Source organism: Chiloscyllium plagiosum, unplaced genomic scaffold (assembly GCF_037043375.1).
Source record: "Chiloscyllium plagiosum isolate Xiang-an unplaced genomic scaffold, Cpla_swu_hap1 HiC_scaffold_29, whole genome shotgun sequence".
In the NCBI taxonomy this organism is placed as follows: domain Eukaryota; kingdom Metazoa; phylum Chordata; class Chondrichthyes; order Orectolobiformes; family Hemiscylliidae; genus Chiloscyllium; species Chiloscyllium plagiosum.
Window position 1 is genome coordinate 578,940 of NW_028270167.1, and position 27,508 is coordinate 606,447.

The 27,508-nt window shown below is 42.6% G+C and overlaps 2 protein-coding genes across 7 annotated transcripts in view; one reads left to right on the top strand and one right to left on the bottom strand.

Annotated features, from left to right (window-relative positions):
* The window catches only part of tecta (tectorin alpha), a 269,171-nt gene that overhangs the window by 148,434 nt on the left and 93,229 nt on the right, over nucleotides 1-27,508 (top strand). The window lies entirely within an intron of this gene.
* pou2f3 (POU class 2 homeobox 3) overlaps nucleotides 4,963-27,508 on the bottom strand; it is a 31,386-nt gene continuing 8,840 nt past the window's right edge. The window contains exons 3-12 of the mRNA XM_087976630.1: nucleotides 27,313-27,420; nucleotides 26,847-26,952; nucleotides 26,084-26,175; nucleotides 25,497-25,676; nucleotides 20,069-20,210; nucleotides 19,287-19,432; nucleotides 16,991-17,152; nucleotides 16,192-16,258; nucleotides 13,745-13,850; nucleotides 4,963-7,250 (exon numbers count right to left, since the gene is read on the bottom strand). Of these exons, the coding sequence (XP_087832756.1) occupies nucleotides 7,211-7,250; nucleotides 13,745-13,850; nucleotides 16,192-16,258; nucleotides 16,991-17,152; nucleotides 19,287-19,432; nucleotides 20,069-20,210; nucleotides 25,497-25,676; nucleotides 26,084-26,175; nucleotides 26,847-26,952; nucleotides 27,313-27,420 (1,149 nt within the window). The 3' untranslated portion in view covers nucleotides 4,963-7,210. The remainder of the gene's footprint in view (nucleotides 7,251-13,744; nucleotides 13,851-16,191; nucleotides 16,259-16,990; nucleotides 17,153-19,286; nucleotides 19,433-20,068; nucleotides 20,211-25,496; nucleotides 25,677-26,083; nucleotides 26,176-26,846; nucleotides 26,953-27,312; nucleotides 27,421-27,508) is intronic.

Genomic DNA, 27,508 nt, shown 5'->3' on the forward strand with positions numbered 1-27,508 from the left:
GTTTTGGTCTCATAGCAACCCAGGTACTGCTAGCTGCTGGACTAAATGTTACATTGTAAATTCTCCAGCACTCTTTTGCTAAGTCCTTCAACTTCTTAAAAAGGTACAGTACACCTCGGCACCTTCATAACACTTCTCCCCTTTCTGTTTTAACTCCTTTTTCTTGGTCTTCCTTGGCCTTGTCCACAGTAAAGGGTATCAATCCCATCTTGGATCCTGCCAAATTATTCCCAAGAACAAACCAAATTCCTAGAACTGACACTCGGTCAATCACTCCCACTGTTACTTCCCCAATCTTGAGTTGGCACATAGGGGATGACTAAATTTCTGTTCATCTATCCCACAAATTGCCACACTCTAGGGTAACAGATCTGAGAGAGTGTATATTCACTCATCCTTACTATCAGCGACTGGTTAGATCCTGTATCTCTCAAAATTAAACTTCTTGTCCTTCTCCCCCTGTTCTTTCAGAGTAAAATTTACTCAGAGGCAAATTCTTTGTAGAGATCAGGTACTAACTGCATACCCAGCTCCTCCCTGGGCTGTGGACTCTCCTGCAGCTCCTTGGTTCTTCTTGGGGTCTCCTTTACTACCATCACTAATGCCACTGGCTTAGGTTCTTTTCCCACAGCTTTTCTTTAACGACATGTGATTTTACATGTCCCACCTTCTGGCAGTGAAAACATCTTTTCCCAGTGCCCGTCTGGAATCACTGGCACTGTAATTTTTTTGCATCAGTCTATTAAAGTGAAAAGACCGGAGGCCTCTCACCTCCTTTCTGCCCTCTTGGGCTTCTTCTATTATCCTGTGTAAATTCTTACCAGGGTTCTCTACTCTCGGTTTCGTAGTGTAGGATCTCCCCTTCTCCCAACTTCTATCCCTCACAGGACGAAGTTCTGGCTGGAAGTTTGTCTTACGCACCAACATATATTCACCTGCTAATTCTGCTGCCCTTCTCACTTCCTGAACTTTCTGTTCCTCCATGTGAATTCTTACCATCTTTGGAAGTGAATTTCTAAAACTCCTCCAGCAGAATAATCTCTTGTAGAGCTTTAAAAGGTCTTATCTATTTTTAAAGTACGCACCCATCTATCAAAATGACTGTTTAATTCTTTCAAACCCAGCATAAAAAAGACGAACCAGGTCAGAATTATGTTTCTGAACTGCTGTCTATATGCTTCTGGTACCAATCCATAAGCACTTAAAATAGCCTGATTTACCTCTTCATAATCTCTTGACCCCTCATCTGACAGCACGGCAAATATCTCACTAGCTCTGCCTACCAGTTTAGTCTGAGCTAGCATTACCCAAAAATCCTCAAACCATTCTATCTGCCAAGCCAAATTTTCAAATGAAACAAAGGCTTCAACATCTTTCTTACCAAAATGTGGCAGAGTTTTGACATATGTGTATATCACTACCTTCTCTTTTAATCTCCATCCTGTTAACTTGACTTTGCTGTCTAAGTCACAACTTCTCAAGTTCAAATTCTCTCTTTGCTCAGCTAAGAACCTTTTCTCTCTCTTTATCTTCTAACTCAATTTTCCTCAATAGTAAGTTAATGTTTTCTGCCTCTACTGCACTTGTCTGTTTCTCTGACACACCTAACAATTTCAGCTTTACTTTTGTCCTTAGTTAAACCCAAATTTAACTTTATTGCAAATTCTAAAAATATGGCCATTTTCTTTCCTCCTTAACTTTCTTGGCAAAGTTGAGAATCATTTTCAAATCCCAGAACCGCTTTAGCAATTTTTAGAGCCATTTCTCTCACTTTTAAAATTTAAATCAACCACAAGCCACCAAAATTAAACAAATTGTCTCACTTCCATTTTATTTAAAGATCTAAGACACTAACCTGCAAGTGTTTAAATCTACTGGGATGTTTTTGTACCCCCAAACCTATTTAAATCTGTCTAAAGCAGTTCAAATCTCAGACAAAAGCCCCCCACCCAAACTGTTACAACACAGGATTAAACCCACCCCACTAATTTAAACCTGTAACAGAAATGATTTAACCCGTGGTGTAATCTGTTAAAATTCAAGAGGCAAGTAACTATCCCAAAAGTCACTAAGTAAAAAATTAACACCTTTACTTTTTAAAGTCTAAAAGAATAATTAACAACTATTTACAACTCCTTTCTCTAACCTAGTTTACACTTTCTGCTCTATAATACTGGTCCGATAAAATCCTAGATTAAGATTTATCAAAAAATTTAAGTTTTCAAAACCAGCCAGCTGTTGAATCTTTTTGCAACTTCCTGTGTCTTTTCTTCTTAGAGATTTCTGTTTCACAAGTCATTGATAAAGGTACCTTTAAGAGAGCTATTTTCTGGGCAGTCTGCATACGTTGCTGGCTTGGCAGTTCTCCTCCAACTGTTCAATTTTTTTTGGTTTTATACCCCAAAGCATTGGATCATTTCATTGGTTTTAAATATTGTCAAAATACCAAATTCAAACTGGATTGCAGTTTAGTATCTTGGGGTATAATTTAAACTGATTGGCTGAATTTGAATTTGTTTTTGTCTCACAGCAACCCAGATACTGCTAGCTGCTGGACCAAATGTTACATTGTAAATTGTCCAGCATTCTGTGTGCTTGCTAAGTCCTTCAACTTTCTTAAAAGGTACAGTATCTCTCCACACCTTCATAACAAGAGTCACTTGAAAGCCAGCATGATATACAACTTAAGATAGCCCTGAAGCACAAAGACAGTTCGGTTTCCAAGAATCCGAGAGACAACACAAGAGAAAGGCAGCCAGTACTCCAATTAAAACACTGTTTGGACTTTTCACCAAGCACAGGAGCTTACACTCACATTAAATTTGCTCTATTCAAACAAGGCTGGAAAATTCACATCGATTTGGCCAGAGAAAGAAATCTCCAAGGTTCCCCTGCCATTAGAGTCAACTCTGAGACAAAAAGCTACCTGACTAGACAAGAAGAAAAAAGGAAACCCCTGTGAATGGAGTATAGCATTGGGTCTGATGAAATAAAGTGATTACTTCAGGGAAAAAAGAAAGTTGGACTGTAGCATGATGTTTTCAAATCATTTTTACAATTGCAGGAGAAACCTTCCTGTAAGGCCATAAAGATACAGGAGCAGAAGTTGGTCATTCAGCCCATCAAGTCTCCTCTGCCATTCAATGAGATCATGGCTGATGTGATGATCCTAAATTCCATTTTCCTGCCTTATCCCTACAACCATTGATGACCTTACTGATATAAAACAAACTGTCCATCTCAGCCTTGAATACACTGATGACCTAGTCTTCGAGTAAAGAACTCCAGGCTAACTACAAAAAAATCCTCCTTGTCTCTGTGGTAAGTGTTGAAACTTTATTGCTGGAACAGCACAGCAGGTCAGGCAGCATCCAGGGAACAGGAGATTCGACGTTTCGGGCACAGGCCCTTCTTCAGGAATGAGCAGAGAGTGTTCAGCAGGAGAAGATAAAAGGTAGGGAGGAGGGACTTGGAGGAGGGGCGTTGGAAATGTGATAGGTGGAAAGAGGTCAAGGTGAGGGTGATAGGTCGGAGTAGGATGGAGGCGGAGAGGTCAAGAAGAAGACTGCAGGTCAGGAAGGCGGAGGGATTCAGCTGAGACAAGGTGGGGGGAGGGGGGATGAAGAAACTGGTGAAGTCCAAGTTCATCCCCTGTGGTTGGAGGGTTCCCAGTCGGAAGATAAGACGCTCCTCCTCCGACCGTCGCGTTGTTGTGGTTTGGCGGTGGATGAATCCAATGACCTGCATATCCTCGGTGGAGTGGGAGGGGGAGTTGAAATGCTGTGCTACAGGTTGGTTGGGTTGGTTCGTCCGGGTGGCCCAGAGGTGCTCTCTGAATCGCTCCGCAAGTAGGCGGCCTGTCTCCCCAATATAGAGGAGGCCACACCGGCTGCAGCGGATGCAGTAGATGATGTGGGTGGAGGTGCAGGTGAATCTGTGGCGGATATGGAAGTTTCCTTTGGGGCCTTGGAGAGAAGTGAGGGGGGAGGTGTGGGCGCAAGTGTTGCACCTCCTGCGGTTGCAAGGGAAGGTGCCGGGAGTGGAGGTTGGGTCGGTGGGGGGTGTGGATCTGACAAGGGAGTCGCGGAGGGAGTGGTCTCTACGGAAAGCTGATAGGGGAGGGGAGGGAAATATATCCCTGGTGCTGGGGTCTGTTTGGAGGTGGCGGAAGTGACGGCGGATGATGCGCTGTACATGGAGATTGGTGGGGTGGTAGGTGAGGACCAGTGGGGTTCTGTCCTGGTGGTGGTTGGAGGGGCGGGGCTCAAGGGCGGAGGAGCGGGAAGTGGAGGAGATGCGGTGGAGGGCACCGTCGACCACGTCGGGGGGGAAATTGCGGTCCTTGAAGAAGGAGGCCATCTGGGTTGTACGTTTTTGGAACTGGTCCTCCTGGGAGCAGATGCGGCGGAGACGAAGGAATTGGGAGAATGGGATGGCGTTTTTACAGGGGGCAGGATGGGAGGAGGTGTAGTCCAGGTAGCTGTGGGAGTCGGTTGGTTTGTAGTAGATGTCCGTGTTGATTCGGTCGCCTGAGATAGAAACAGAAAGGTCTAGGAAGGGGAGGGAGGAGTCCGAGACTGTCCAGGTGAATTTGAGGTAATTTGAGGTAAAAGGAATTTCCTTTTATCTTCTCCTGCTGAACACTCTCTGCTCATTCCTGAAGAAGGGCCTGTGCCCGAAACGTCGAATCTCCTGTTCCCTGGATGCTGCCTGACCTGCTGTGCTGTTCCAGCAATAAAGTTTCAACTTTGATCTCCAGCATCTGCAGACCTCACTTTCTCCTCTGTGGTAAGTGGACAGGTCCTTTCCGACATTATGCCCATTTGTCATAGACTTTCTCAAAAGGGAAAGCAACCTTTTAGCATCTACTTTATAAAGCTCCCAAGAATTTAGATATTTCAGTAAGGTAGTTCTGATCCACCAAATTTCAATGAGTACAGGCTGAACCTACTCAAACTCTCCTCAGTAGAGGGACTCCTGAATGCCTGGGATTAACCTAATGCAGTGGGGAGAAAAGGTAGGATCGAAGATTCCTGTCAAGTGGAAAAATGTGTAGAGACAGAGCTGAGACTAAACTCTTCAGAAAGCTTTAGTAAAAAGTTTATTTTTGAAACGTACAAAATTCAGTTAGGAGTTCTGATCCCAGGACACAATCTCATAAATATTCACAAACATCACCTAACAGAATAAATTAAACTATTGAAAGAATTGGAAAACTGGTATTTGAACAATTATGGTTTGCATTAATTATACAGCAGGTGAAGTTGCTGCATATACCCTTCCCCTGAACATAGGCCACACTCTGGTGTACACTGCATTCCGGTCATGCCAAGTACCCTCACTATCACAGACCGGCTGAAACTTCAGGGAACTAAAACTATTTGAGAGAGAAGGTGGGAGAACCAGGTTTGTGCAGGTACTGGGGACTGGTTTTATTTGAGACTTTACCCAACCTGCTCCAAGAGCCAAAACCATTTCAGTTTGCTTTGGTTTATAAAATCTCTTCAGCCCACTGGCCTAATTTCTATTTTGCTTCAAAGTTTATAGCACATATTGGTGAGTGAATTAGAACTGACAGCATTGCAATGATAGCTGCACTTAGAAACACCAAATCTATAATTGGTTAAAGCAGTAATGTCCTCCCATTCTATGGCCAGAGAGGAACTGTCTAATGGACTATGCCCTTCAGTCCCTAACAATCCAGACAGTGAAAGAAAGGCAGGAGTGAAAATAAAATCCCACACTCTTGACCCCATCCCTGCCACAATTGAGGGGGGACCACAATGGGAACTGCTGCTGCAAGCAAAACAAAAATTATTCTATTACAGTGTGGTGCAAATCTGTGGCACAGGATCTGCTGAGTACACAATGTAATTCCCCAACCAAATTCATCTATTTACAACTATCCTCAACCACAGAACTTAAAAATGGCATAATGAAACAATTATTCACGGTACATGCTATTGTACCATTTACAAATCAGTAAATCTTCACTTCTTGAAAGCAAGTAAATAACTTCATATAAAATATACACATTTATTGAAAAAGGACACTTCGTAAAGAACATGATTCAATGTAACTATGACTATTTATGCAGAAACACTTCAAAAAGACCTAGTAGTTATAAATATAATCACTTTCACTGGGTGGACACTGAAGCAATGTATGTATTTTTAAAAATTGAGCACTGAGGTGTGTTTGCAGCAGGAACAGAAGAGGCTCTTCTTAAAAACACAAAATGAGTCAGGTAAATGTAATATTTACTTGTTAAAAAACAAGGATATAGTACTGGAGAACATTTTAAAAATGTCAATTTATAAAAATCAAAGTGGATAACCCTCAGCACGCAGTGGAATAGATTCAGAAAGCAGACCTTGCAAATCAAAGCCAGGAGAATGGCGGTGGTATTATTTTGTCGAGGGTTAGATAAACCATTATAAGAATTTCAACCACACTCATGATGCTGCTGGTTTATTACAGGCTAGGAAACAGTGGCATGTGATAATTCCAAGCCTACCATCTGGATGGGAGGGTCAGAGCTGTATATAACAGAGATGGGACATTGCTGTGATTACAACTTCAGAAGGCAAACAAAATCCTTCATGTTTATAGTGGGTGAGAGGGTTGATTATGCTGGGACTATTTGATAATTAATATTTAGTTTTATGTAGAATTCAAGATCTAGGTTCAACATAAAAACTCTAGACCTAACATTTAAATGTTTATCCAGTTATCCTGTGAACACGCTCCTCCTCGGTGTACTTATTAGCATAAATGGAGCTAAACCAATCACAAATATAAAGGCAGTGATACATATGGTATTAAATTTTAATTTAAGTAAAATGGTGTTCAATTCATTTTAATTGGAGTTCTTTAAACACTACTTAATGTTACATCAAATGTAGGTTTAGGCTCATGCAAAGAATTGTTATTAGATAATAACAGCAGATGGTGAAGGTTTAATAGTCCATTGGTTTTGCATCAGGAAAAAGACAGCACATTGATGAATCCAGTGGAGAATTAGCACCAATTGCTTTGCCTTCTTGTCACAAAACTCATTCTAAAACTCTGGTATAAAAGATGGATTGTTGTGTGTAGATTTGGTTCGAACCTTCCTCACAGTGATTGGACACTGGACATTGTAGAAAGTGGAAGATTAAATATAAGAAAAAAAAAGGTCCTGATGAGATGGAGTCAGAATGTTCAGTCCTCAGTGCAAGAACGAGGTACCATTCCACCAGAAACGGGAGCTGCAAAACAAAATAAATAAGCTGTTTCTAATGGAGCTCTGTACTGCATGTGACCATAGGATCTGGAAACCAGTTAATAAAGGGGGATCTGCAGAAATCATCCACAATCAGAGACAGCTATCCCTCCCATCATAGAAACAGGAAGTGGCCATTCAGCTCTTTGAACTGCTCTGGCATTCATTGTGATTACGGCTGATCATGCAACTCAGAACCTGATTCCAACTTCTTTTCCACATATTCTTTGATCCCTTTTAACCCCAAAAAACTACTGACTCCTTGAAAACATTTAAATTTTTTGGCTTCAACTGCTTTCTGACGCAGAGAATTCCACAGGCTCCCCACTCTCTGGGTGAAGATATTTCTCATATCCTTGGACTGATCCCTGGTTCTGGACTCCCAGTTGTCAGGAACATCTTTCCTTGCGAGTACCCTGTCTAGTCATTGAGTCATAGTCCTATAGCAAGGAGACTGGCCCTTTGGCCCAACCTGGTTCATGCCGACCAAAATGTCCATCCACGCTAACCCCATTTCCCTGCACTTGGCCCATCTCCTTCTGATCCTTTCCTATCCATGTATTTGTCCAAATGCCTTTAAATGATGTTAATGTACCCACCTCAACCATTTCCGCTGACAGCTCATTCCATCTGTGTTCCACCCTCTGTAAAAGGTTGCCCCTCAGATTCCCTTTTATTCTTTCCCCTCTAACCCTCGATCCCCCAATCCTGGGAAAAAGACGGAGTATATTCCTATCCATGCCTCTCATGATCTTATAGAAGTATAAGATTCGTCCTCAGTCTCCTATGGTCTAAAGAAAATAGTCCTAGCTTATTCAACCACTCCTTATCACTCAGACCAGAGTGTCTTGGCAATATTTTAAAAATTTTCTTGTGCACTCTTCCCAATTTAATAACATCCTTCCTGTAGCAACGTGACCGAAATTGAACAAAATATACAAGTATGGACTCACCAATGTCTTGTATGAATGCAACATAACTTCTCTACTCAGTGCCCTGACTGATGAAGGCCAGTGTGCCAAAGGCCTTCCTCACTGCCCTGCCTACCTCTGACTCCACTTTCAGAGAACTGTAGACCTAAATTCCAAGGTGTCTCTGTTCCACTGCACTCCTTAAGGCCCTAGCATTCAACATAAAACTCCTACCTTGATTTGACTTTCCAAAATGAAAGACCTCATGCATTTCAATATTAAACTCCATTTGCCATTTCTCGGTCCACATCCCCAGCTGATCAAGATCTTGCTGCAATTTCTGATAACCTTCCTCACAATCCACGACACCGCCCATTTTAGTGTCATCTGCAAACTTACTAATCATGCCTTGTACATTCTCATCCAAATCATTAATAAAGATAACAAACAGTAATGGATCCAGCACCGACCCCCAAGGCACATCACTAGTTACAGGCCTCCAGTCCAATAAGCATCCTTCCATTATTACCCTCTGCATCCCACCATTAAACCAACTGTGTATCCAAATTTGCCAGGTCTTCCTGGATTCCATGCAATCTAACCTTCCAGATCAGTCTACCATGTGGAGGAAATTCATATAGACTACTTCTACCGCCCTGCCCTAGTCAACCTTCCTGGTCACTTCAAAGAACTCTAACAAATTTATAAGGCCTGATCTCCCACCACAATTCCATGCTGACTATTCCGAATCAAACCCTGTCTTTCCAAATGCATTTATATCTCATCTCTCAGAATATTCTCAAGAAACTTACCTACCATATGTTAGGCTTACTGGTCTATAGTTCCCAGGTTTCCCTTTGCAGCCCTTCTCAAGTAAGGGCACAACATTTTCTACCTTCCAGGACCTCACCCTTGGCTAACAATGATGCCAAAATATCATAGTCCTGTTGGAGTTTTCTCGGAGACTACCCTCTTATTCTAAGCTCCAATGAATATGGTCCTAACTAATCCAGTCTGTCTTCATACGTCAATCTTACAATGATAGATAGACAGTCTGGTAAACCTTCACCACACTCGATATGTAGCCAGAACATCCTTTGTCAGATCAGGAGATCAGAACTGCACACAACATATTCCAGGGTGTAGTCTCAACAAGGCCCTGTACAATTGCAGCAAGACATCCCTGCTCTTGTACTCAAGTCCTCTTGTTACATAGCCATTTGCCTTCTTCACCACCTGCTGAACCTGCATGCTTATTTTCAGCATCTGGTGCTTAACGATACCTAGATCTCACTGGCAATAGATTGGGAAAGAGGAGGTGCATTCAGATAGTAATCCCCCTCCCTGGTTTTTTTTCTCCCAAAGTGAATAACCTTACATTTATTAACATTATACTGCACCTGCAATAGGTTTGCCTAGTCACTCAGCCTGTCCAAATCACACAAGCATCTCCACCCTGCTGACAGTTCACCACCCAGTTTTGGGTCATTAGCAAACTTCGCAATACTACATTTAAAAACTGAAAGAACTGCAGATACTGTAAATCAGACACAAAACAGAAGTTGCTGGAAAAACTCAGCAAGTCTGACAGCATCTGTGAAGAGAAATCAGAGTTAATGTTTCAGGCCCAGTTAATGGTGACCCTTCCTCAGAAGTGATGGTAGTTAGAAAAAATGTTGGTTGGTACACAAAACAGGGTGGAGCCAGGGCTTAAGGAGTAAACGATAGGTGGGAATAGAGCCCAAAGAGAAGAACAGTTGGACAGACAAAGGAGTCAATAACAATCTGACTGGGAGGGTGAATAGGTGTTAATGGAGACTGTTAGTGGCTAAAAATAGGTAGTGTGTAATAGTGTACCAATGATAACAAGGCCAAATGTGTGTGGTATGGGACTAGGACATGGGGAAGTTCAGGCCCTGAAATTATTGACCTTGAAAGCAAGGCCAGAGGGCTGCAGGGTTCCCAAGCAGAAAATGAGTTCTTGTTCTTCCAGCTTGCATGGAACACTGCAGCAAACCTGGGACAGAGATGTTGGCCAGGGGACAGGGTGGGGTGTTACAGTGGCAGGTAATGGGAAGCTCGGTCTTTTTTGTGGCAGAACGTGGGTGTTCTGCAAAGCGGTCACCCAGTCTATGCTTCATTTCCCTCAATGTAGAGGAGATCCCGTTGTGAGCAGCAAATGCAGTTGACTAGATCCTGTGAATGGAAGGTAAAGTGCTACTTCACCTGGAAGGTGTGTCTGGGCCCTTGATACTGAGGAAGGTGGAGGCAAACAGACAGGTGTTACATCTTCAGCGGTTGCAGAGGAAGGTACTGACTGGATGGGTGGGGGAGGTGGGGTGGAGATTGGGAGTGAAAGATGAGTGGACCAGGGTGTCCTGGAGGAAACTGTCCTTGTGGAAGGCAGACAAAGGAGGGAAGGGGAAGGGGAAGGGGAAGGGGAAGGGGAAGGGGAAGGGGAAGGGGAAGGGGAAGGGGAAGGGGAAGGGGAAGGGGAAGGGGAAGGGGAAGGGGAAGGGGAAGGGGAAGGGGAAGGGGAAGGGGAAGGGGAAGGGGAAGGGGAAGGGGACTGTGTGTCTGATGGTGACATCTCACTGGAGGTCACAGGAATGGTGCTGATGATCTTCTGGACATGGATGCTGGTGGGATGGTAGGCAAAGAAAAGGGGAACCCTATCATTGTTGTAAGAGGGGGAAAAAAAAGGGTGAGGCAGACATGTAGGAGATGGGTCAGACCCAGCTGAGGGCCCTATCAACCATAGTGCTGGGAATCTTTGGATGAGGGAGAATGTGGTCACTTCAGAGGCTCCCATGTCGAAATTGGCCTCACCAGAACAAATGTGACCAAGACGAAAGAACTGAGAGAATAGAATGGAGTATTTACAGGAAGCAAGGTGCAAGGACGTATAGTCCAGGTAGCTATGGGAGTCAGTGGGTTTATACTGGATATTAGTGGCCTTTCTATCCCCAGGGTGGGGAAGTCCAGAACTAGAGGGTATAGGTTAAGGGTGAGAGGGGAATGATTTAAAAAGAACCTAGGGGACAATCTTTTCACACAGAAGGTGGTGCACGTATGGAATGGCCAGAGGAAATGGTAGACGCTGGTTCAGTTACAACTTTTAAAAGGCATCTGGATAGGTACATGATCAGGAAGGGTTTAGAGGGATATGGGCAAATGGGACTAGATTCATTTAGTATATACAGTCAGCATGGACAAGTTGGACCGAAGCATCTGATTCTGTGCCATACATCAATGATTCTGACTCTAAATGGAAACAGAAATGTCAAGGCAGGGAGGGGTCAGAGATAGCCCAGGTGAAAGGGAGGGTATAGTAAAAATTGGAAGTGAAATCAATTAACTTTTCCAATTCCGGAGGGGGAGGGGGAAAGTTGTGCTTTGGAGCCAGAATAGGACTGGAACAAAACATATTCCATGTACTGTGGAAGAATAAACTGTTTAAGACAGAATGAAGGATAGAATAACTTAAAATGACTAAAATTTAATAGCATAAGTGATAAAGTGGCTTAAGGATTAAAATGTATTTAGAGTGTTCTGCATACCCCATGTGAGTACCCATGATCACCTCTCTGACCTGAAGAAAATGAGAGCAATTAAAAGAGAGTTGTTAAGGGCGAGGATGAACTCAGCCAAATTGGGGGGGGGGGGGGGGAGGAGGTGTGGAGGTGTGGGTGGGGATGGTACAGACCTTTGCTCCGGGAAGCAGCAGGGAGCCCTTAAACCATCCTGGTAGAGCATGGATGTATAAAAGGGATTGCACATCCATGGTGAAGAGGCAGCAGCTGGATCATGTAAACTGCCTGAAGTGTCAGAGGAATCACGGATGTATGTGGACAGGGACTGGACTGGGGAGAAAGTATGTTTAGTTCCCTCAGCTCAAATCATTCATACATTTTGGGAGATTCTGGGTTCCAAGCACTGGTCCCTGTGGTACCCCACCAGTCATTGACTGCCACCTGTTTATTCCTGCTCTGCTTCCTGTCTGCCAACCAGTTCTCTATCCATGTCAGTACACTACTCCCAATCTCATGCACTTAAGCAAATCAATAATGACATCTCACTCCCATCCGCTGCTGGTCAGATGGCAGTAGTGAAAGGGTAGGAAATGTTCAGGGTGTGTGTCCGTACCCTCCCACTTGCCCAGCTGGCCAAACCCTTGGATTTTTTTTTAACATTTTGTTTCTTCATTTCTCTTTTGTATAAATGTTCACCTTCCCTTCTTTTCACTGGTGGAAGGTGGTGCTTGTGAGCAGCAGCAGCGTGGTGAATCCAGGATATCCATTCCTGGTAGCCATAGTGGCCACAACTTTATGGAAGGCTTCGTCAGTGGGCCTGATCCTCCTGGTTGGCAAAGTGGTTCCAGTTTGTTCCTCATTTAAATAGCAGCAATATGGCGCTTTGGACAGCAACTGAAGTGAGAATGTCTTCGGCGCTGGCGACTTGGTGGGTTTGGTCTGTCTCTCCTTGCTATGACAGCAATGCAGCAGTGGCTGCATGTTCAGATGCTGCCTGATTGGCTGTACTTTTCCAGCACCACACCTTTTGACTCTGCTCCTGAAATCCTTGCTTTGGCAGCCTCAGGGGCAGCAGCGTCCCACAGCCCCTCCAGATGAATTTTGTCCTAACTCAAATTATTTATTTTTATAATTTGTGCAATTAAAATGGTGCCAAACTGTGGCAACTTATACAGATCTCACTGTATTTTCTTAAAAACAAGGTGACAATAAATTGCTATTCTATTCTACTTCAGTTTTGCATGCTAATCTCTTCTGTGGAACCTTATCAAAAGTCCAAATAAACCACATTCACTGGCTTCCCCTTACCAACGCTTTTCGTTACATCCTTGATATAACTAATGATATGGTTCTTTATGGTTGAGATAATTAGAATGGGTGGGTGTGACAGTCATTGGCTTATACCTTTGTGAAGCTAAGGCAGCCGCATGTATTGTGTGGAGTCACAGTAACAGCAAAAGTAACAAGGGCTTCTATCCTGGAGTACGACAAAGCACACACTGATTTTTGAAGTCATTAGGGATGTTTCTAAAATCATTGCTACCAAGTTCTGTTTGTTTTACAGAAACATCACCCTTTTTGAAGGAGGGTGGAGGGGGGTCATGAAAGGTTTAAAGTAAGGAAGATCAGGCCTATTTTCCCGAAAATTAAAGTGAAAATTGGTCTCGTCAAAACAAAATTCAAAGGAGGCTTGACTCACTAGGATGCTGTGAAAGAGGTTTCCCTGACTGGAGAATCGTCAACAGTATCATTGTCTTAGAATAAGGGACAAGCATTTGGAACTCAGGCAATGAAATATCTTCATTGAAAGGATTGAGAGTTTTTGTATTTCTGAAGCTCACCATGTTAATCAATATTCAAGTGAAGGCTGATAAATTTTTGGGTTAAAGAGATAGGGAGATAGTGTGGTAGGACAGAGTGGAGGTAGAAATCCAGCCATGATTTTAATGGAGTGGCAGAGCAGTCTAAAGGACCAAATGCCTTTTCCAACTTCCATTTCCTATATTAAACAATTCTTCAACTGTGCAACTCCTTACCTTGGAGTGGTGCTGAGCCCAGTCTGACTGCTCAGTGAGGTGTGGACATTCCCAGTGGATGTGGTAACTGGTGATGATGGTCTGCTGGATAAACTAGAAGAAACTGCTGGGGGGGGGGAAGGGAAGAGAGGAATTGGGGAAGAAAAAGGGAGAAAAACCCATAGAATCACCCTCTACTTGAAAACTGAATGTTAGGGAGCAAAGTTTTCTCAGTTACATACAAATCATGAGCAGGAGAAGAACATTTGGTCTCTCAAACCTATTCCACCAAATATAAGAGATCATGGCTCATCTGATTATATCCTCAACTCCACACTCCTGCCTATCCCAATAACTCTGGACTCACTTGTTAATTAACAATCTAACTCCACCTGAAAATATTCAATGACCCCACCTCCTCCACAGACTCTCAAACCTCAGAAAAAGCATCTGTCTTAAATGAGAAATTCCATTGTGAATAGTATCCCTTAGTTCTAGTCTCTCCCACAGTGGGAAATGTCCTTCCAGCAAACGTTCTGTCAAGTCCCGTCAGGATTTGTGTTCCATAAAATCAACTCCCAGTCTTCTAAATCCTAATGGATACAGTACCAAACTTTCCTCATAGGATACCCACTCATTCAAGGGGAGAGGGGATTTCTGAAGAAGGGCTTTTGCCCGAAACCTCAATTTTCCTGCTCCTCGGATGCTGCCTGACCCAGTGTGCTTTTCCAGCACCACTCTAATCTCCAGCATTTGCAGTACTCACTTTCACCAAGGGGAGGGGAGGGGAGTCAACCTTGTCTGAATTGTTTCTCTTGCATTTATATCCCCTCAAATAAAAAGAGAGGAGCTGTACAGAATGTTCCAGATGTGGTCTCACAAATGCCCTGTATGACCTTAGCAAAACATTCCTTATACCCATTCCCCTTCTAATAAATTGCAACATTCAATTTGTTTTCCTAATCACTTGACATGCCTGCATGTTTTATTTGCAATTCATGTAACAGGAAGCCCTGATGCCCCTGTTCAAGTTTTGTAATCTTTCTCCATTTAGCCTAATATGCTGCTTTTCTATTCTTTCTGCCAAAGTGGACAAGTTCACATTTCTCACATTATACTCCATCTACCAAAGAGTCTACAGGTTGATATAGATGGGAGAATAAGTTGTCAACAGGATGTAACTGATTTGTCAGCAAAATTAGCAACCATCCCTTCACCCAAGTCACCATATGTAAATAATCAAGGTCCCACCACTGATCTCCAATACATTCCAATGATTACCTCTTCCCAACCAGAAAATGATCCAATTATGCTTACTATTTCCTATTAACTAATTATTCCTCTATCCATGCTAATATGTTAACCCCTACACCAGGAGTTTGTGTTCTGCAGTAACCTTTGAATTGGCATCTAGTTATACACCTAAACATTCACCTATACCACACCTACAGGTTCCCCTTTGTCCACATTGACAGCTACTTCCTCAAATAACTAATAAAAAGTTAGTCAAAAATAATTTCCTTTCACAAAGCCATGTTAATTCTGTCTGATTGCATATTGATCTTTTAAGTTCCCTACTTATTGATTAAATTCCCTACAGTGTGGAAACAGGCCCTTCGGCCCAACCAGTCTACACCAACCTTCCGAAGAGTAACCCACTCAGACCCATTTCCCTCTGACTAATGCACCTAACTCAATGGGCAATTTAGCATGGCCAATTCACCTGACCTGCACATCTTTGGACTGTGGGAGGAAACCGGAGCATCCAGAGGAAACCCACGCAGACACGGGGAGAACGTGCAAACTCCACAGTCACCCGAGGCTGGAATCGAACCTGGGACCCTGGTGCTGAGGCAGCAGTGCTAACCACTGAACCACCGTGCTGCCCAACGACCTTAATGCATTCCACCATTTTTCCTATGACAAATGTTAAGTTAACTGGTGTGTAGTTTCCCTCTTCTGATTCTGCCATGTCCACTATCTTCCAACCTGATGGAACTTACAGAATTTAGGGCACTTTGGAAAACTGAAACCAATGCCTATTCTGAGCAGTTACATCTTTTAGACCCAAATCCATCAGGGATTTGTCAACCTTTAGTTCTAATCATTTGTTTAGTATCATTTCCCTGACTATTGTAATGGTTTTCAGTTTCATCTCCCTGTACTAGTTAGTAAATCACACGTTCTTCCATTACTCCACAACGTCTGTACCCAGACAGTAAAGTAACTCCCTTGCGCAGGGCAGGAAGACACCAAGAAGGAAACTGGTTAACCACAGTTTGATGACTGAAGATTGTTGCTTCAAGCTAAGCAAAAAATATTTATCACCCTCACAATCTTTGTCCAATTAGAACACAAGATACTGGATTCTAAACTTTAAGTGGCTGTTTTCACCTATATAAATCTACAATGCAGTGAATTCCTGACCTGAGGTTTGATAAACCAGTGATAATCAGAGCAGCTTTTACCTGTTGCACTCAGACTGTTATGCACCTGTGTCACAATCAGAGGGTCGATGGATCCTGATGCAGAAACCTACAATAGCCAAGTTCCAGATCAATTAGGTCATAGGTTATTTTAGTGCACAACACCTTTAACAAGAGCCAATTCTATTCAATTGATTAACTGGATTAGGCAGAGTTCCTGCTGAGTGAATGAACATCCACATGGAACTAATAACATCAAAGTCGATTCCACATTTAACAAATTAGTGGCAGAAACTGCAGTGGCACATAATGTAGAGTCATAGGAATAACAGCAGTGGACTTATCACTGCCAGTTCTTCCAGGATTGAAAATTAACAATTACAGAAGTGTGGAATCTCATTCCTCCAAGTTTTAACTGTGGAGATTTGTTGTACAAAATACTTAAGAAAACATATCAAAATCAAATCTCATCCCCACAGTTTACCTGACTGATGCATTCTAAAATTCTTGTTCAGATGTAACAATCAAATTAGATTGGAGGATTGAAAAAATGATCAACTTGCTTTCCACATTGAGGGTACTGTGCTATTTCTAACTTCCACTTGCAGCAATTTGCTGAAGAAAACAGCAGATTGAAGAGACAGAGCAAGTCTGACTCATGCTGGGCACCATACTGAATAATAACTTGGCCTGGAAAGGTTTGTAAATATTCACCAGGTGATATGGGAAGAGAATAGTCGTGGTACAGAAGATAGGTATACCTAGTGAAGTAGACTTTAAGACAGGACTCAGGACAATATAAAAGCATCAATAACAGCTATCTTCAGGGAGCATGACTCACCAGCCGTGAGCTATACATTGGAGGTTTGATGGCTGGAGTAGCTGGATAGTTAATCCTCTTCTCTTTCTGGCGTCGGTTACAGAACCAGACACGAACAACTTCCTTCTCCATTGATAACTGCTCTGCAATCATCACAATTTCCTCAGAGCTGGGCTTAGAGTTCTGATGTGAAACAGATACACAATTAGGCAGATCATAGCAGTTTATAATTCTGAAATTAGCTAACAGTTTTACTGAGGTCTGATATCATCAGGGAAAAGATATGATAAACATGCAAAGGAGATTACTTGCAGGGATGTAGCTGTGTTGGAGGTAGTTCAGAGAAGGTTCACTAGGTCGATTCCAGAGATGAAGGGTCTTAGATTGAGCAGTTTAGCTCAATAATCTGAAGAGTAGAAGAATATGAGGAGAACTAATTGAGGTATAAAAGATGCTAAAAGGAATTGACAAAACAAACAGAGGATGGTTCCTCATGTGGGACAATTTAGAATAAGAGGTTTTAGCTTTGGGATAAGGGGTAGTAGATTTAAAACAGAGGATAAGAAATTACTTCTCTCAATAAGATAGTGAATCTGTGGAATTTACTACCAGAGTGTGGTGGATGTCAGGATATTGAGTAAATTTAAGGAGATAGACAGAATTTTAATTACTAATGGGTTAAAGAGTTATGGAGAATGGACAGGAAAGTGGAGTTGAAGCAGAGATAAGATCAGCCATGAACATATTGAATAGTGGAGAGGCTTGAGGGGCTGAATGGCCTACTCCAGTTCCTAGTTCTTATGTTCTTCGAACAGCCTTCCTTGATCTTGTATTCCATGTTTCTATTAACTATTTAGAACACAGTATGTTTTATTAACCACACTCTCAACTACTTTCAGTGATTTATGTAAACATATGGAGGAACATGGTGAAGTAATGCTTAACTTTTTAAGCTCTTGTTTCTCTTACTACTTTGTACCTGGGTACTTTGGTATCTAAGATGGCAGCATGTCTGGCAACATTATACACTTTTCACTGCACTCCTGTACAATAAAATCTAAATCTAAACCCAACACCAGCTAAAATGTTCTGGGGACATTATTTGGAATCCCACCACAGGATATAGCGACATCTGAATCCAATAGAAGTCTTAAATAAAAAGCTAATCTAATGGTAATGACTGTTGGTTGTTACAAGAACACATCTGGTTCACTGCTGTCCTTTGGGCAAGGAAAGCTTTTAACCTTACCTGGTCTGGACTATGTGTGACTCCAGACCCAAAATAATACTAGTGACTTAACTGCCCTCTGGGCAAATAGGGATGGAAAATTCAGATATATTGCATCTCTTGGTGTTCTCCTTTAACCAAACTTCTTGTTACTTCTTCAAATAATTCTAATAAATCTCTCAGGAATGATTTCCTCTTCATGAAGCCATTCTAACCCTACTTGATTATCCTGGTACTTCTAAATGCTCTACTATTGCATTTCCTATAACAGACCAACATTTTCCTAATGGCCAGCCTATAGTTTTTTTTTTAAAATCTCCTTATCCTTTGGAATAAAAGATATTACACTGAGTTTCCAATCCTCAGATTTTTGGCAGAAGCCAAGGATTTCTGGAAGATTACTCCAACATCTCTGTAGGTATTTCTTTTAATATTCTCAGATGCAATCCATCAAGTCCAGAGGATTTATTGACCACATATACAATTTCTATAGAGATAGCTACTATATCTATTCCCATGCCATTCTTCCCCTTCTCACTACATATTTAATATTTTTGGAATTTAAAGGTCTTCTACTTTCAAGAAGAATGCAAAGTATTTATTTAACTTTGCCATCATTTCCTGGTTCCCCATTATTCTTTTCCCAACCTTATTCTTTAAGGAGCCTATGTTCACATTGATATCTCCCCTCCTTTTTATATAAAAGATCTTATAATTTTTTATTATTACTTGATAGTTTATCTTCAAAGTTTATTTTCTTCCTCCATAATGTTTGGTCATCTTCAGTTCATTTGTAAAACATTTCCAATCATCTGGCCAATAGTGTACTTTTCTTTCAATTTGATACTATCCTCAACTTCCCTGGTTAACCATTGAGCCACCGTGCCGCCCCCATTTTTTTAAATAAAAGGAGAGAAACAAAAGCAAAAGTTAAGAACCGCAGAGGAGGGAAACACAGGCTTTTCAAAAGGCAAGGGTCAATATATTAAGTTGGAGCAAATTGTTTGTCGTGCAAATGTAAAATCCATTCACTCCCTGATCTTGGGGCTAACCCAAATTGATCAGAGATAATAGTCTCGATCTGTTCACCTCACGAAAACGCTTCTCCAGTGTTACTCGAATATTAGTCTCAATGCTTGTCCGCTTCTTCCTTTTACGACCAAGGCCCTCCAACCCGATCAGTTGTGTGGGGAGAGATGGCAGGCTGTTCAGTGTGGAATCAGAAGGAACGTTTTCTGCCAAAGAAAACAACCATTCAAATATGAAATCATTATGGGAGACAGGCACAGAGGTGTTGAAGGGAACGTGTAAATTCATCCATAATTAGAAATAACCAAATTGCTCACCGCATCATCAGAATGTTGGTGACGCAGGAGAAAGTTATAATTACAGTAAACCAAGCAATGCAGCAAAACCAAATCCCATCCCTGCAGAGAGTTCAGGACAAGTCCCAGTGTAAAAAGGGGCAAAGATCAGGAAAACCTTAATAGGGAATTTAATAAAAGGATAAACGTTAAATAAGAATACAGGATTGTAATTTAGATCACAGAGGAAAGATAAATTTGCATTTATGTGGCACTTTTCATGACCACCAGAAGTCTCAGTTAAAGCCAATGAAGTACCTCTACAGAGTGTAGCCACTATTGTAACTTGGGGAACACAACAGCTGACATGTACATGGTAGAGTCTCACAAACACAGGAACATGCAATTACAAGTAATAAGTTTAAACCTTCCCCACCACCCCAAAGTAATGTTTTAACCAGGGCAATAAACTTTGGAAGAATTTGCTGCAAGATATTTGGAATATCACAGAGTGAGGATGGTTTATTCTAATAGCCCATTGTTACCTCCTAACCAAGGGTTGCATACCTGCATCACTCAGCCACTTCTCCAACAATGGTTTGAGTTTACACATGTTCTTGAAGCTCAGGTTCAAAGCCTCAAACCGTGAAATGGTTGTTTGACTAAAATCATTTCCATAGAGCTTTCCCATTGCTAATCCAACATCACCCTGCAAAGAATCAAAGGATTTTAGCAACACAGATCAATTACAACTTTTTCCATCATGACATATTGCCATTTCCCTCCCCGAAATGAAGGGAGTGGGTTTTGACAATGTAAGGATCTGACCAGTATAATACCGATAGGCGTTGACTGTAATTAAGGAAGCTCCTATAGGCTGTTGCCCAAATTGGTTTGTGGGCAGCCTGAGTTAACTGATTTCACACCAATATAAATTTGCACTTGGGAAATTATTCTATCCTAGAATGACAAGTAATTTACAGTACAGGAGGTCATCCAGCCAGTCAAATCCTTAGCAGCTCTCTGCGAGAGCAGCTTGATTATCCCCATTCCTATACTTTGCTCCTGCGATATGTTGCTCTTTACAGTTACCCAATTCCTCTCTTAAGGCCACAATTGACCCACCTAGACCACCATCAGAGCATTCCCGATCCTAACCATTTGATGTATAAAAACATCTTGGTTCCTTTGCCATTCCTTTAAAGTTATTATCTCAAGCTGAAAATGTGTTGCTGGAAAAGCGCAGCAGGTCAGGCAGCATCCAGGGAACAGGAGAATCGACGTTTCGGGCATAAGCCCTTCTTCAGGAATGAGGAAAGTTTGTCCAGCAGGCTAAGATAAAAGGTAGGGAGGAGGGACTTGGGGGAGGGGCTTCCGAAATGCGATAGGGAACACTCTGGAAATCAAGAGTCATCACAAATATGAAAATATTTAAATCAAACCAAAGTCCCCATCTGGGCTGGTGCCAAAATGAAAACACGCAGATTTCTGTACTCAACAAGATTATTCTAACCAAGAACAGACTAGAAACACAAATTGCTAAAATATAACTCTATTGCCATCCCTTTATAAAAATATTCCCTCGCACATACAGTCAGGTGCACAGAGACAAGACACATCACAGGTGAGAAAGGACCAAAAAAACCCATCAGTGAAGGCACAGTTCTAGCACCAGTCCTATTACAGACATTGATAGAATGTTGACCTTTGATTCTGAGGAAGTCACAAGGTTGCACCAATTCTCAACCTTTCATTTGCTAAGTGAGCATTCACCAGTGTCTCTCAGGATGGGGAAGAAAATGAGGGAGTGGAGCTAGTAGTTCTGGATTGTCTTTTACTTCTCTGCACAGAAAAGGGAAATGTTTTCACCTTCACATATTTCTGCTGTATTATCCAAACCATGTTGCAGCCATTTACCTTGAACCAATCAAGTTGTTACTGTGTTTGAATAAGTTTACACAGACACATCCCCTTTAGTTTTTCAACCAGGATCTGTATATCACTGGACACACCCACAGAGCAGAGGTGTTGTACATCTCTCCAAGTGAATGACAACTGTGCAGACAGAACACAGTTCAGATAACTTCTATCAAATTGCACATTTCCTTAGATTAAATCAGTATCCTTTTTCCACTTTAAGTCCACAGTCAAGAAAGTAAAAGTAGTCTTTGCAATCCCAGACTTGTGTACACCTTGTTAACTGCTTTCTCAACTACCTTCCTCTGTGCACATACCATCTGGTCTCCTTCCACACCCTTTAATTTTCTTCTTAAATTTATATTGCCTTCCCTATTGCTTTCAGTAGAAGTATATCATTGTAAATAGCTTGGCATTAAACTTCATTGGTCACCTGACTGCCTATTTCACCAGTATCCATGACTTTTTGGTGTATTCATTCATGGGATGTGGGTGTCACTGGCTGGGCCAACATTTGTTGCTCAAGCAAGCAGCATGTTTTTTTGTAACAAATTGTTGACTGAAGTTAAAAAGACCTGTTTTAAAATCAATGTTTGAAAGAGGGCTGTACAATTCAAAAATAAGTAACCACAGAAGCAGAGTCATACAGCGCAGAAACAGATCCTTCGGTTCAACCAGTCCATGCTGAATATAGTCCCAAACTAAACTAGTCCCCAACTGCCTGTGCCTAGCCCATATCCCTCCAAACTTTTCCTATTCATGTACACATCCAAATGTCTTTAAGTGTTGTAATTATGCCACATCCACCACTTCCTCAAAGTCCATTCCATACGTGAACCACCCTCTGCATAAAAGGTTTACCCTTCATTTCTTTTTTACAATCTCTCTCCTCTCACCTTAAAAAAAAGCCCCCAGTCTTGTAATCCCCCTTCCCAGAGAAAAGACAACTACTATTAACTCTATCTATACCTCTAATTATTTTACAACTTCTATCAGGTCATCTCTCAACTTCCTATACTCCAGTGAAAAAATATCACAGCCTACCCAACCTTTCTTTATAACTCAAACCTTCCATATCCAACAATACAGTAAATCTCTTCTGATCCCTCTCCAGCTTAATAATATTCATCCTTTAACTGGACAATCAAAACTGTACACAATACTCCAGAAGGGGCATCATCAATATCCCAGGTAAAAACACCAGATGGCCTCCTTCTTTAGAGACCGCAACTTCCCTTCCCATGTGATTAAAGATGCCCTCCATTGCATCTCGTCCACATCCCGCACCTCCGCCCTCAGACCCAACCCCTCCAACCGTAACAAGGACAGAACGCCTCCTTGGGCTCACCTTCTACCCTACCAACCTTCGCATAAACCACATCATCCGACAACATTTCCGCCACCTCCAAACGGATCCCACCACCAGGGATACATTTCCCTCCCCACCCCTTTCCGCAAAGACCGTTCCCTCTGTGACTACCTGGTCAGGTCCACACCCCCCTACAACCCACACTCCCATCCTGACACCCTCCCCTGCCACTGCAGGAATTGCAAAACCTGCGCCCACACCTCCTCCCTCACCTCCATCCAAGGCCCTAAAGGAGCCTTCCACATCCATCACAATTTTACCTGCACATCCACCAGTATCATTTATTGTATCCATTGCTCCCGACGCAGTGTCCTCTACATTGGGGAGACTGGGCGCCTCCTAGCAGAGCGCTTTAGGGAACATCTCTGGGACACCCGCACCAATCAACCACACCGCCCTGTGGCCCAACATTTCAACTCCCCCTCCCACTCAGCCGAGGACATGGAGGTCCTGGGTCTCCTTCACCGCCGCTCCCTCACCATCCAACGTCTCATCTTCCGCCTCTGAACACTTCAACCCCAGGCCATCAATGTGGACTTCACCAGTTTCCTCATTTCCCCTTCCCCCACCTTACCCCAGTTCCAATCACTCTCTATTCCTGATGAAGAGCTTTTGCTCCTCAGATGCTGCCTAACCTGCTGTGCTTTTCCAGCACCACTCTAATCTATCACCAGTATCCTGTACAAATTTAACACAACCTCTCAACAAGTCATGACAGCAGTAATCAGAGTTTGAGTGGCAGATGACTCAGAGTCAAAGGGGTGTTCAGATACAGCTTTTGCGGACGACAAGAGGTTGGTTGATACTTGTTACTAGTCGATAACCAATGACAGAGCACGTGAGAGAGAAAGCGGCTGTTAGCATGCAATTGCTGTGCAAGCATCCTCAGAACAGCTGTGTGCACAGTTTAGAAAATCCACTTCAACCATAGAACCTGGCAAGACACTACTGAACTCACTTTCCAGTGTGTCCTCCTCTGCCTATAACTCTCAAACAGAGTAAAACAGGTTAAGAGGATTATCATTTTAATTAACAGAGTTGCGTTCTGACAGTTATAACTAGGAGACAGTGAGGTCTGCAGATACTGGAGATCAGAGTTGAGAGTGTGTTGCTGGAAAAGCACAGCAGGTCATGCAGCATCAGAAATGAAGGGCTCCAGCCCAAAACGTCGATTTTCCTGCTCCTCGGATGCTGCCTGACCTGCTGTGCTTTCCCAGCACCACTCTGACCATTATAACTGGTCCATATTTTCTATGGAATTTGGAAAAAAAAACAGTAAATTGGGGAATGGTGTGTACTTTTTAAAATCTTTAACCTTTAATGATGACTTTGGATATAGCAAGGTTTCATTTCCAGCATGGTACCCCACTGATTTAACCACCCATCTTCGCTGCCCTGGAGAAGGTAGTACTGAGCTGCCTACTTCAAACAGTTTAGTCCATTTGCTGTAGGTTGGCCCACAATGCTGAAGAAGGGCCTGTGCCCGAAACGTCGAATCTCCTGTTCCCTGGATGCTGCCTGACCTGCTGTGCTGTTCCAGCAATAAAGTTTCAACTTTGATCTCCAGCATCTGCAGACCTCACTTTCTCCACAATGCTGTTCAGGATTTTGATGCAGAAACAGTGAAGGAAACAATGCTGATACATTTCAGAGTCAGGATGTTGTGTGGCTGAGGGAAACTTGCAGTCGGTGCTATCCTTGTTGTCTGTGTACTTCTCTATAGTAATGGCCTTGGGTTTGGAATGGGCTAAGGGTGCTTGGTACGCTTCTGCAATGCCTCTTGTAGATGGTACATACTACTATAACAGAGTGCCAATCAAGCAGACTGCTTTGCCCTGGATAGTGTCAAGCATCTAGTGTTGTTAATGGAAAGCAGGTTTGTAGATGGTGGACAGGCTTGACAGAAATCAGGAGATTCATTACTCACTGCAGGATTCCCAGCTCCTGACCTGCTCTTGTAACAACAATATTTGTATGGCTATAACAATTTAGATTCTAGTCAATTGTAGCTCCTGGATCTTGATAGTGGGAGGTTCAGCAATTGTAATACCATTAAATGTTGCCTGGTAATGGTTAAATTCTCTTTTGCTGGGGATAGCCATTGCCTGGCACTTGTGTGGTACAAACGTTACTTGCCACTCATTGGCTTAAACCCAGATATTGTCTGGGTCTTGTGCATTTGAACATGGTCATCTTCAGGATTTAAGGATATGCAATCATCGGTGAACATCCCCACTTCTGATATTATGATGGAAGGAATGTCATTGGTGAAACAGCTAAAGATGGTTGGGCCTAGGACACTATCCTAAGGAGCTCCTTCAGAGATGTCCTGGAGCTCAGATGACTGAGCTGTTACAACCAAGGCCATCTTCCTATGTGCCAGGTACAGCTCCAGCCAGCGGAGAGTTACAGGTGCTAATCCTGTGGCTGCTGATGACCCATAGCACTTTACGGATACCCAGATTCATTACATTAAGAGTTGGAACGTATCACAGTTAGAAAATGAATGGGAAGGACTCTGGAACTAGGTTTCCTTCTGATTGGTTAGGCATGATTAGCAGGTTAACTGACCCTGATTGTGCCCAAGCATTCCTCAGGGCAGAGACATCTGCAGAGACACCAAAACTCCACCACTCATCAAGTTTAAAAGGTTCCAGTTAGTCAGATATAAGTAGAGCTCCTACAGTAGCCCAAATGCCATCTTATTACCTGTGTGAACCCCAGTTTAATCCGCCTTTGCTTAAATGTCTTTGCAAATTGTTCGAGCTCCTCCAGGTCGCTGGGTTCATCTGTCTGGATAGATGTAATATGTTTTGGGGCAATGTGTTTTGGAAGAGTTTCCAAATGAGACTCCAAAGCTGAGCCCACTAGACCTGGCCGAATGACTGCCTGCAAAACCAGAACAAGTTCAGTTCACCAATTCAGAAAGATTACACTAACAGAGTCATGCAGAGAAACTAACTTGTATTCTCCACAAGCAGGGTTTTTACAATCTAGAAATAGTGTTTGCACAACAAATCAAATTTCTAATTGTCAAAAACTCAATTATATTCAAACAGACTGATACCAAAAGTGTCAATCTGGTATTAATCCCAACTACTACATTTGTGCACAGTCAGTTGTCACTGGCACTTAATATTTCAGACTGTGCTGCAGTCCTGTAGTGCCGGAGTCATCCAGCAGATGGAAGGAGCTCTCAGGATTTAGGTCAAAGTTAAGAACTGTCCCCTTCAACTCTGAGCAAAAAACTGCTTTGGACTGAAATAGTTATGCAATAGTTTGTGGAGCACACTGACCTGTGGAGTGATCCCCACGCCAGGCTGTGGTGGCAGGAGGCCACTCTGTGATTGTGAGGACAATGGCAACAGGTTTGCAGATTGCAGCGAACCTAGGAAAATATTTATAAATCACAAACCATAACCAAAACAAAATCAATTAAACAGTACATTAAAAACATCCACTGGAACATCAACCTCGAATATCCTCAGGATCAGTACCAGGATGGATGGAAGATGGGGGGGTGGGGGGAAGGGAGAACATTGGGAAGGTGTGGGACCCTCTTGTTCCAATTGCTCCTGGTGCTGCTGGAGGTGGAGCAGGGAACTGACAGGCGGGATCTCCATCGCATCCTACAGTTCTTGTCTCTTTCCTACTCAGCTGAAAACTGCAAACTGTTACAAAAATCCTAGAGCAGGAGCAGGTGTTCCCAAAATTATATCAAATTGTTATCACCCCTCAGCAAGAAGTGTGAGAATTGAGGAGGGGAATGTTATCAGGAGGTTTCAGATTATTTTAAATATGTGTTCTGACCTGCTAGAGGTTCAGGCCTTTGTGATGTTGCCATTCAAACCATTCCCATATTTTTTAAAAAAGGTGTAAACCTTTAAGTTGCCACATAACTGTTCACTCAGAATGAACTCAATAAAACATCTTCTTGCCTCAGAGCCCACCCCATTTCTTATGTGCTTCTCATTCCTTATCGTATTCTCATCATGATGAGGGATGTGGCATAGATGCATCTTGCAGTCGGTTATTAAGAGCAGCAGGGACGGATCTTACCTTGTTGGCTTTGCTGTGTCTGAGGGAGGAGAAATGTTGCTGCTGTCTGCAAGTGATGTCCAGGTACCACCACAAGTTGCTGCAGCGTGTGAAGTGGTTGCAGGTCCTGGACAGAATATAGCATGGTTAAACATCAGACTGATGTCCCCAGCTCACCCCACCCCCATACCCCTCAGGTGTATGTGGACATCTGTAGGAAAGTTCAGCAGTGTTGAAAGCTCTCACTTTAAAGAAGGAAAGTTTCCCACCGTGAGGATGTTAGGGATTCTAAAGCAATCCGAACCCCTTTCTCCTTGCAAAGCTCTGGACTGTGTAAACCCAATATCTATATACAAATTCCCATTAGAAACACTTAGCAGGGAAGGTTACAAACAAATGAGAGGGATTCTGATTTTCAGAGTAACAAATACCCCACTGGACAGACTGTCTGTACAGATGGATCACAGTGACCTGTACAAATACTCACCACTGACATCGAACTGCCTGACACAATGGGAGGAACCTCACAGCTGTGAAGATGAGCTGCCTCTGCTGATACCTGTGCAGAAGAGTCACTCTGGTCTTCAGTTTTGATCTATAAAGATGGGAGGTAACTGGCGTCAGACATCCTACAAAAGGTTTATACAAAATAGCTGCATTGCTAACAGGCTGCAGATACCCAT